Source organism: Protopterus annectens, chromosome 4.part0 (assembly GCF_019279795.1).
Source record: "Protopterus annectens isolate FY-2018-M chromosome 4.part0, PAN1.0, whole genome shotgun sequence".
In the NCBI taxonomy this organism is placed as follows: domain Eukaryota; kingdom Metazoa; phylum Chordata; order Ceratodontiformes; family Protopteridae; genus Protopterus; species Protopterus annectens.
The window spans coordinates 626,887,055-626,898,729 of NC_056733.1; the positions used below are offsets into that span (position 1 = coordinate 626,887,055).

The 11,675-nt window shown below is 42.8% G+C and overlaps 1 protein-coding gene across 1 annotated transcript in view; it reads right to left on the reverse strand.

Annotated features, from left to right (window-relative positions):
- Nucleotides 1-11,675, reverse strand: part of CIT (citron rho-interacting serine/threonine kinase) — a 3,433,971-nt gene that overhangs the window by 3,278,415 nt on the left and 143,881 nt on the right. Inside the window, exon 5 of the mRNA XM_044069760.1 lies at nt 9,630-9,731. Within this exon, the coding sequence (XP_043925695.1) occupies nt 9,630-9,731 (102 nt within the window). The remainder of the gene's footprint in view (nt 1-9,629; nt 9,732-11,675) is intronic.

Sequence of the window (11,675 nt, forward strand, 5' to 3'; positions counted from 1 at the left end):
CACAACTAGAATAGTAAATGAAACTGTTCTTAGATGGCTACCATAGAAAAATAAATTTCTCCAAGAAACATCAAATATTTTTCACAAAATTCAAATAAGCAGGACAGACATCAAGTAAGTTGTCACCTTAACTGCTGGGTTAAGAGGTCCTAATGGTCGCTGCTGTTGTGAGTTAGGGAAAGCTAATGAGTGACACTGACATCCTGCAGCACAGTGGAAAATAAGTAGAGTTAGTACTACCCTACAGAACAAGGATGTTGATCCAAACATAACAACTGAGGACAGAGATAAACAAGATAGATTTAGAAAGCCTCATTGCAGCTGCATATCAAACATTCACATGTACCCCAACCAAAATCAGGATCCTCCTGCATAATTTACCCAACATGGCACTCTAACACTGACACACACCAACCTGACAAGACCATCTCTAATCACATAAATATGCTCAAGTTTATAACTAAGAGTTTGTACGATTTCCATTTACTTCCATAACTACCTGATGACAGAAATTCAAGGAGTGAGACGAACTGCTGACTGAAATTTGAGGAGTGAGTACCTGTTGCATACAAATGTTACCAAGTGCAGTGTTACAGAATTTCAAGTTGCCATATTCAAAACATGACAAAATAATTTGCAATACAAATCATAATCCAGTAAAGGACTCAGTCAACTCTGTGCTGAAAAGGTATGAAGTTCTGACTGTGACCCAGATAACCTACATTAACAAGCAACCCAAGCCCCGGAGGAGCTGATGAAACAGGATGCAAGATAAACACCCATGTTCTTTTACAGAGTAATTTTTTATAGCTTTCCCCAGGAGGAAGGAAGCAGCTATACCTGCCTGTGTGGAGGCAGACTGTATTTTGGATACACCAGCTGTAAAGCAGGTTGTGACATAAGAATGCATGCCTAGGAGATTATCGTAGTGCACGTTGAACCCCTTCCACTGCCACAGTTGAATGGGAATTTGGAGTTAAGAAAAATCAAAAGAGCTGATTGGATGACAGCATCACATGGCCAGACCTAACCTAAGCTGAAAAATTTGGACTGATCTGGTCATGAGGGGGATGATAATTAGCAAGGGGCGAGGAGACTAAAAATTAACAGAAAAATACATTAAAATTACCCTGTAAAAACACACATGTTTATCCTTTTGATTTTGTGACTAGGTATAATATTTCATGTAATGTGTTTTTGAATAGAAGTGTTAAACCTGAATCCCTACAGAGTGCTTTTCAATTATTATTTTTAAAAACTGAATTTCTGAACAAAAAAGAGACTTCCAAAATGTAATGTCACTGTTTAATACGCTGCATTTACTAGTTCTAAAAATATGCAATAAGACCAGATGTGGATGAGCTGGTAAAAAAAGAGGTCAAAACTTCATGTCACCTGCAGAGGCTCAAGACTGGTAGAAGAATGGATTAAACTGTGAAAATCTCTGCTACACCTCCTTTATGACCAAATTTGATAATTTTCTACATGCATAGGGATCTCTTGCTTACATTGGTCTACAGTGCCATTACTAAGGTGGGGCAATAAGGCAGCTACCCAGGTGCAAGTTTGCATGGGGCAGTGCAATTAGCAAGAGTCACTGACATGGGAGTGCAGCACCAGCATCTATTTATAGGTTCATAGGTGTGTACTAGGCTAATGGCCTAAGAGCCTTTACAAGCCTAGTCATAGGATTACCCTGGCATCTTGCCACCCAACCTTAGTTCCCAGTGCTTCTGTCAAGTAGAGCCACTGGAATGATCCCCGGGGTGAATTTTCTATTTCCCATCCACTCATCAAGATTTTTCTTGAAGACGGCCAGCGATGCACTCCACTTGACATGTATGGGAAGTCTATTCTATAGCATGGGCAGTCTCTATGTTATGAAGCTGTCCCTCCAGCTTGTTCTGTTGATTGTGGTAATGAGGTTGAGGTCTCTGGAGCATGTAGTGTGGAGGGATTGGGATTTCTTTAGATGTAGCATTTCCAACAGAGCTGGGTCAGACATGGCTTTATAAGTCAAGCAGAGATCGTCTCTAAGAAGGCGATATGAGACAGAGAATAGTTGGAGTTTTATGAGTCTGTCCACATAAGACAAGTGTTAAAGGCCTAAGATCCTCTTTGTGAGGTATTTTTGCGGCCTCTCCAGTTCTTGTAGGTGACTACTGAGAACATGCCAAATGGGGCATTGTACTCTATGATTGGCCTAATGAGGGAAGAGTAGAGGGAGACAATGAGCTCTTTCTTCCTGGATGCAAAACCCTTAGTAATGAGATGTGCCACAAAGAAGGACTTTCCTGACCACAGTGGCAATATAGTGGTCAAAAGAGAGATTGCTGTCAACCTGTGTTGCCAGATCTCTTATGACATCTTCTTTGTTCAGTGGACTACCATATACGTGGCAATTCATGGGAACCGGGTTTTTGCAAAGGTGATGACGACACATGTTTTGGCACTGAGCTTAAGGCTATGATTCTGACACCAGTCTTTGGTCTCAGTGAGGCCTTTCTGTGAATGCAGATACTGGACTTTTGCTCAGTGTGGGGTAGTTTAACTGCAGCAAACTGCTTGTTCAGTTATAGCAATCAACCTACTACAATTTCAGAAAAGGAGAGACATAATTAAGACCTTTTTTTTCTCCCTCTGTCTCAAGTAGCTGTCATGGTGGTGGCAGAGCTGCATCAGCATTATTTGCAGCCATGGTTGAATTCTTGTATTTTAGCTTGCTACAGTACGTTTCTTTTTTTTTTGTGTGGTCAGCTTAAATTTGAGGTGAACACCAGCTTGGGAACTTGCACAGAGCACCAGATAAGTTAAGTTATCTAAAGTTCTTCTTGTCTACCCTACAATTTTCTAACTCCTACCCACAATTATCATGTTTACATTATATAAAATTTCACTGTAAGTGGGTTAATTATGTACGGAAATTACATTTTAAGCCATATTATAAGGTTAAGTATTTTGCACTTTCTTCATAATGTCACCATTACATAATTATCGAACATTGCCTTTGCATTTTGCTGTTTTGTTGCGGTCTGTTTTGTTTTACTTATCCTTAAACTACCTTAAGTGCACTGTTAAATAATCCTTTATTGTATATTGTCAGTTTGCAACTCTGACATCTGTGATCCAGGACACAGCAGAAAAAAAAGTCGATAGAGAAGCCTAGGTAAATAAATACATAAACTAAATTTCAAAAGTAGATCACCAAAGTAGGAGTTCAAGAAAGTACAGTTTTGTACCTACCATAAATGTAGATGTTCGAGTGCTAATACAGCTGCAGTCATAACAGATGGGTTCTCCTGCCGTCAGGCGGGTCCTCGGTCGGCCGAATTCCAAAGTCTAGGTCCGGCGTCGGTTGTCGTTGCTTCTTCCCTGACGTCAGTGCAACAGGGGTATAAAGGCACCAGCCGATGCCATTTTCTTCAGTTTTTCTTGCCCCGGATGTCAGATGCACCCAGAAGGAAGGCAATACATAAATATGTGTGGTAATGCAGTGCAACATAGTCAAAATACAGTAGTTGCAAGCAAATACATCACAAATGAATACCCCAATCAGGTTGTATGAGGATATGTTAGCCTATAGGCCTGTCCCAAGAGGGGAAGGAGGGAGGGAAACCTGGACTGCAGCTGTATTAGCACTCGAACATCTACATTTATGGTAGGTACAAAACTGTACTATGTTCATCGTGCATACAGCTGCAGTCATAACAGATGGGTAGAATCCCAAAGCTAGAAAAAGGGTGGTAGGCACTAGTTGTAACTAAGAGGAGCCAAAATGCCCTGCAAGACTGCAGTGGCAAAACCTGCTCTAGATTTGGAGTATAATGGTAGGTTGTAGTGCTTGGAGAAGGTATGCACAGAACTCCAAGTGGCTGCTTCCAATATATCCTTGGTAGGAACTCCTCTGAGGAAGGCTGCAGAGGTGGCTGTGGCCCTGGTGGAATGAGTTCTAATGCCTGTAGGAACAGTTTTGCCATGAAAGGAACAGCAAAAGCGTATGCAGTGGGCTATCCATTTTGAGATTGTCTGTTTGGAAATTGGCTTTCCTTGAGCTCCTACCGCATAGGCCACAAAGAGCTGTTCTGATTTTCTGAAAGGCTTTGTTCTGTCCAAATAATAACGCAGTTGTCTGTGGATGTCCAAGGAATGTAGTAATCTCTCCCCTTTGTTTTGAGGATTAGGATAAAAAGTAGGTAAATGTATGGCCTGATTTAAAGCTACCCTGGATACCACTTTAGGCATAAAGGACGGGTTGGTTCGTAATGAAACTCTGTCCTGATGGAAGATGATAAAAGGCTGGACAGCCATGAGAGCCTGTAGTTCTGAAACTCTATGAGCTGAGGTGATAGCCAGAAGGAAAGCGGTTTTCCAGGACAAATATTGCAAATCTGATGAGGCAGCTGGCTCAAAGGGAGGCAAGGTCAGTTTTTCCAGAATGAAATTAAGATCCCAAGCAGGTACTGGTTGTTTCCTTGGAGGCCTTAAATTCTTAGCCCCTCTGAGGAACTGTCTTAAGAGAGGGTGAGAGAATAAAGGTGGATCAGTGTTGTATTCTGCAGAAATGGCTGAGGCATGGATTTTGATGGAGGAGAAAAAGTCCACTGCTTAGCAAGTCAGCCAAATATTGTAGTATTTGAGGTAAATTCAGTTTTCCAGGATCCAGGCCCTTTTTCTCATTCCAGACACAAAAACGTTTCCATTTTGCGGAGTAAGCTTTTCTAGTTGATGGCCTTCTGGCCTCCAAAATGACATCCTGCACCTCCTTGGAGAGTAGGGTCTGTTGTGATGCTAAGGAATCTTCCATGCGGCTAGATTGAGTGTTTTTAGATGGCTGTGAAAAGTTTTGAAACTGTGCTGAGTCAGAAGAAGAGGCATTAGAGGCAGGGTCCATGGTGGGAAATGCATCAGGCTCCTCAGGAGTGGGTACCAGTGATGCCTTGGCCAGTCTGGAGCAATGAGAATCATCTTTGGTCTGTCTGCTCTGGTCTTTAATAGAGCTTTGGGCAGCAGAGGAAGAGGTGGGAAGGCATAAACTGTCATTGATTTCCAACTGAAAGAGAGAGCGTCCACTCTCCAAGCCTTTGGATGGGAGATCCTTGAGCAGAATTTTGTCAATTGATGATTCTTGTGGGAGGCAAAGAGATCTATGTCTGGCCTTCCCCATTCTTGGATTATTTCTGTAAAAACTTTTGGATGCAACTTCCATTCATGTGGATCTGTCATATTCCTGCTTAGGTTGTCTGCCAGCGTGTTTTCCTTGCCTGGCAAGTACTGTGCTTGTAGTTCCATTTGTAAGTCCATGGCCATGTTCCAAAGTGACATGGCCAGTCTGCATAGGGGGTAAGAATGTGTTCCTCCCTGTTTATGTACCACATAACTGTGGTGGTGTCCGTTCTTATCAATAGTTGACCTGGTTGTAGAAGGTCCTTGAAAGCTATAATAGCATTTATTACTGCTAGCATTTCTTTTTGATTGATGTGAAGGTGCTTTTCTTTTTGGGATCATTTGCCCTGAATGCACCAATCTGTCATGTGCCCCCCCAGGCGTAGTCCGAGGCGTCTGTTGTGATGACTTAATTTGCTTAAGGCTTGCTGAATGGAAGACCTGCGTTTGTTTGACATGCTTGAGCCCACCACAGAAATTCCTTTTGCAGACATGGAATTAGTGGTATTATTGTTTCCAAACTGTGGCTGTGTTGAGACCATATGTTTTTCAGGTACCATTGCAGTTTCCTCATATGCAGCTTTGCACATGGAATTAGTAAGATGCAAGATGCCATGAATCCCAGAGCCTGCAGGATTTTCCTTGCAGTCAGCCTGGTGCAATTTGCTAGTGTTCTGAAGTATTGAATTAGTTGCCCCTGCTTCTCTGGCGTGAGGTAGGCCATCTGGGTGTTTGTGTCCAAACTGGCACCCAGGAAAATTATCTTCCAAGAGGGTATTAGCCTTGATTTCTTTTTGTTGACCGTGTATCCCAGAGAGTTCAATAACATTATTACATAAGCCAGATGTTTCAGAAGAATGTGCTTGCTGTCCGCTTGGATCAGGCAGTCGTCCAAATAGGGGTATATTTGTATCCCTTGAAGTCTGCAGTAGGCAATTACTGATGCCAGGCATTTCGTGAATACTCTGGGCAGTAGATAAGCCAAAGGGCAATGCAGAGAATTGATAATGAGTTGAACCTGCAAGAAATCTGAGGTACCTTCTGCAATTTTGTCTGATTGGGACATGCAGGTATGCCTCCTTGAGGTCCAATGTTACCAGCCAAGACTCCTTGCCCAGCATGGGAAGAAGTTGCTATAGAGTGAGCATCTTGAATTTTGATGCAGTAGAAATGTGTTTAGGATGGATAGATCCAAAATAGGTCTCCAATCTTTTCCCTTCCTTGGCACCAGAAATAGCCTGGAATAAAACCTTGACCTTGTTCGTGCGTAGGTACCTCTTGAATAGCTTTCCTGTTTATGAGATCTGTAATTTGCCTTTGTGCCTCTGCCCTTTGATTGCGTGGCAGGTTTGGCATGCCTCTCATTTTTGGAAGGGTGTGAAAATGGAATTTGTAGCCTCTCTTTATAATGTACAGGATCCATTTGTCCTTTGTGACAATATGCCAATTTTTTGAAAATAATGCCAGCTTTCCTCCTAAAGGGGCTGCCATTTGAGACCTGGTTGGCATGCAAAGGGGAAAGTCATTGGGTTTGCTTTCTGAAAGATTGCGAGTTGTCCTCACCACCTCTTTGTGTAGGAGCTTGCCATTGTCTGCCTCTAAACGATCCTTGGGCTTGTCCTCTGCCCCTCGGGCGCCTGTATCTGCCTCTTTGGGGTCTGTCTGTGGCAGGAAAGGACCAGTTTTTGGAAGGCCAATTTCTACTGAAACGTGGGGGTTGAACCTGTAGAAATTCTTTCATAGTTTGCATTGATTTAGCCTTTTCCTCCATTTTCCTTAATACCTCCTCAGCATTAGCACCAAATAGTACATCCTTTTGAAGAGGGGCGTCTAGTAATTTAGCTTTGACATGATCAGGCAAGGCTTGTTCCTTGCGCCAGGCATGCCTACGTATGACTGATCCTGTAGCAGCAGCTCTACATGAGGCCTCTAGAGCATCAAAACCACATTGTAAGGTATGCTTACCCACTTGTTCTGCACTATGCATCAAATCCTGCAACTCCTTCAAGTCTGGTTGTTCAGGTTGTGACATTTTACTTTTCAATTGTGATAAAAAACTGTTGGTATTTTAGCATATGAAACTGACAGTTTAAGGCCCTCATGGATAAGGTAGCCAAGGTATATACCTTTTTTCCCCACCTTTCTAAGGATCTGGAATCTCTCTCGGAAGGCAATGGATTTTTAGCAATGGAGGCCTTAACTCCCTTGGGGCCCTGTGAGATGGTTTCTGGGTGAGCAGCATGGCTTTTGTATAGAAATTGGTGTGAGTCAGGAACCCTGTAGTACCAGTCAGGCTTAACTGGAGCTGGAGGTAGAGAGTCCGGGTTAAGGCAGGCCTCCGAGTAAACATCATCTAGAATGTCCAAGACAGGAGGTATAGCCAGAGGCATGTGCTGAGGTAGCAAGAGAAATTCCCTGAGCCTTTTCTTGGAATCTGAATAATCCTGGCCTTCCCAGTGGAAGTGTTCTCTTAAGGTATACAAAGTTTCCCCAAATGAGTAATCCTCAGGGGGGATACAGAAGGGATGGACTCCTCCGCATCAGTCTTCAAAAGGGGAGTAAGAATGTTCCTGATCATCAGAGTGCTCTGAAATAATGGAGCCCTGATCAGAGGAGAGAGAATCTTCCTCCACTCTGGGCCTTTTGTCCGGTGGAGGCGGAGAACCTCTGATAAGAGTAATTAAATCCTCAGCCATTTTAAGCATCTGTTTCTTAGGCATGGGGCCTGGAGATGGGCCCTGTGTAGCTGGTCTCTTAGAGTGCATGGTAGCTTTAGACGTTGTGAAAGCTTAGATGGAGAAAGAAGAGGAAGGTCTGAAGACAACTTGAGTGGAGGTGGACCTGTCCACATTCTGAGTTTCAACGCCAAGAGTGGCTTCGCCAAATTTTCGTAATCTCAGGAGCTGGCCGACCGGCACTTGCGAACTGCTTCTGCTTCAGGCACCGCGCGGCAAGAAAGACTGAAGAAAATGGCGTCGGCTGGTGGCTTTATACCCTGTCGCACGGACGTCAGGGAAGAAGCGACGACAACCGACGCCGGACCTAGACTTTGGAATTCGGCCGACCGAGGACCCGCCTGACGGCAGGAGAACCCATCTGTTATGACTGCAGCTGTATGCACGATGAACATCTGGAAACTGTTCTGTACTCTCTGCATTAGAGACTTACAAAGCATTGGACACACCATGTTGCATCATAAAAGGCACACGTGGGGCACTCAATATAACACTCACCAGAACAAGCAGTGGCCGTCAATAAGGAAATCTAGCAACTGTAATACTAACAGAGCTCACTTAACTAAATACACGGTGTGCCAATCGCCACTCATTGATCTTTTGCACTAAATTTGCATAAAAAATAAGTTGGGGAAGGCACTTTGCACCTTCGGAAGAAATTCCGTGTTACCGTCTGTATGAAGAGGAAATTTTACATAGATCTGTAGGCCACATTTTCTAAATATATTCAGGGGAAAAAAATCATTTCTGAAAAATATGTAAACGTGACCTTATGCTTTATAAGGTTGTCACAAGCAAACAGCATTGAATACTGCAAAGGCATACATGATGAAAGGCATTTTAGGACAGATGTACTGTTCTGCACCCGAGAGAGATATGCCAATCTATGGGTGCCTATAACTCTTTGGAAAGTTATGGTCCTGAAAAAAAAATGTTAAATGAAGAATACAACATGAAATGTCAATTAAAAAAAGCTGAGTTGTGTTTTAAACCGAAAATGCTCATATTTTAGTATTTCTTAGTTATACAAGTAATGCATCATGTGATGACATTTCCATCAGGAGCTAATAAAGTTAAAAGTAAATTACAGGCAATATTTGGTGGTATGTATGTACTACACTGGTAGTAGTGGTGGCTATTCTTGCATTACTTTCTCATATTCAGTGATACTGCACTGAATATGTAAAAGTTAATAGCAGGAGTGAGGCATATACCCTTTCCCTGGCATTGTGCAGTCTTAGAGTTGGCATTTATAACTAGAAGGAAGAGGTGTGATTACAAGGTGCAAGGGCCCCTTTTTATTCACTAAAAAATAATTCAGAAGCTACTTTCAATTGATAGTCAGGCACTCACATTCTTTATAAAACAAGTTATGGTAATGCTGGCACAACAGAAACATAACACTGCAGAGAAGCAGGAGCATACTCTTCTCTATAATGTATATTGCATGGTATCAACACAGTAATAGAGAGTAAAACACACTAAATTAACACACAGTACTAAAGACCTGACACACTGGGTATACAAATACAGGGCAAGAGGCACTGAAGATTCAAGTAAACAATCAAGTACAGCAACACTCTGCACTTCAAAGACACAAGTACAAGTCAGATTCCATTAAAAAAGTGCCATATATACATACACCAAATTCCCCATGCCCTGGGGCTTCCAAAGTAACTACAACATTACCTGCATTCTAGACACAGAAAGAACAGAAGGGAAAGTACTCACAAGATACATATGGGTTTTATCCTGAAATGCATACTGTAACTTTGGAATCCAAGGACTACAAGCTTGGGCCAACAAGTTGCGTTCCTCTTCAAAGAATGCTACCTGAAAAGGAATAAAATGAGTTTTACTTTAAACTTCTTTGTATTGAAAAGCTTTACCAAGATGAACATGCTACCCACTACTAAGAAAAAGAAGTTATGTACCTACCATAACGTTCCATGTTAGTTGTCTCCTTTCGCCTTCTTTCTTGCTGGTTGGGTTCGGAGCCAATCCTTGGCTCCGACTCAGCCATAATCTAAAGCTCGAGAGCTACATACTGGCTCGAGGCCTCCCCATATCCCATGATGCCTGGCGCTAGAAACCCAGATCTCGTTTGGTGAGACTAACAGCAGACAAAATAATGAAGGAAACCTATCCTATCAAAAATAAGCCCAATTATAGAGACTACTAGGTAGAGTAGGATAGCCAGAGAAGACTCATCCAGTGTAAATCAATAGAGAAACTCTTCTCGGTCTAGTAGGATAGGGGGATGGAGGGTGGGACGCAAGGAAGAAGGCGAGAGGAAACTAACATGGAACGTTATGGTAGGTACATAACTTCTTTATGTTAAGTTGTCTATCTCGCCTTCATTCTTGCTGGTTGGGACAGCGTCCCTAGCACCTGATATCCTGGATGGCTCAGTGGAAAAGACTCTTCAGAATAGTGGCACCAAAATCAGCTCTACTCCTGGAAACCACGTCCAACTTATAATGCGAGATGAAAGTATGAGGATTTGCCCGCGTGGCTGCTGCACAAATAGATTCCATGGGCAACCTAGCTTGAAACGCAACAGAAGTGGCTAATGCTCTGGTGGAGTGGCCTTTAGGTTTAACAGGCAATTCTTTCTTCCTCAGGTGATAAATAAAGGTTATGAGAGAAGTCAGCCACCTAGATAAGGTTACTTTTGATACCGGTAGGCCTTGTTTGCCCTCTGCATAAGATAGGAAAAGCTGCTCCAATTTTCTGAAGTCCTTAGTCCTATGCAAATAAAAGCGCAGTTGCCTGTGAACATCTAATTGATGTAATTTATATTCTCCCCTGTTAGAATAGTTGGGAAAAAATACAGGAAGGTCAAAGGACTGGTTCAAGTTATTCTCAGAAGAGACCTTAGGAAGGAAGGAAGGAAGGAAGGAAGGATTAGTCCTAAGAGAAACCCTGTCTTTGTGGAACACTACGTACAGGGGACGGATACAAAGAGCCTGCAGTTCAGAAACTCTTCTCGCTGAAGTAATTGCTACCAGAAAAAGTGTTTTCCAAGATAAAAACTTCAAATAACAGAAAGCTGCAGGTTCGAAGGGGGGCAAAATTAGAGAGGTTAGAATCAAATTCAGATCACACGGGGTTGGAGGATCTCTAACCGGGGGCCTGAGCAGAGTGGTTCCTCTGAGGAAGGCCTTACAAAGCTTATGAGACATTATACTACTTTCTGAAAGGCCAATGTGAAAATTTGAAATTGCGGCTAACTGCACTCTAATTGTAGCGGAAGCAGACCCAGAATGAAAGAGCTCTGCAAGAAATTCCAGGATGTGATGAACAGGGGTTGAAAAGGGGTCTATATTTTTAGCCTCTGCCCAAGAAGAAAAACGTTTCCACTTACTAGCGTAAGTTTTTCTAGTGGTAGACTTGTGCGATGATAAAATGATTTCACGCACCGATTGGGAGATATCAGGAAGCCTGGCTAGGGTTGGAAGTGGAGCAACCAAGCCATGAGCTTGAGAGATTGTAGAGAATGACGCAGCCCGCCCGATTGATGGATCAGGAGGTCTGAAGTTTGGTCCAGAGTCCAAGGCTGCTCGATAAGATGATGATGAAAGAATGGAAACCATATTTGTCGAGGCCAGCACGGAGCAATGAGGATCATTCTGCAACCCAATATGGTAGCTTTCTGTATCAGCTTGGGAATTAGGTGAAAAGGAGGGAATGTGTATAGAAGTCCCTGAGGCCAATCGGGGACTAAAACGTTTCTGGGGGGATGCTCTTGTTGATGGAAAGTCATTGAGTTTGGAA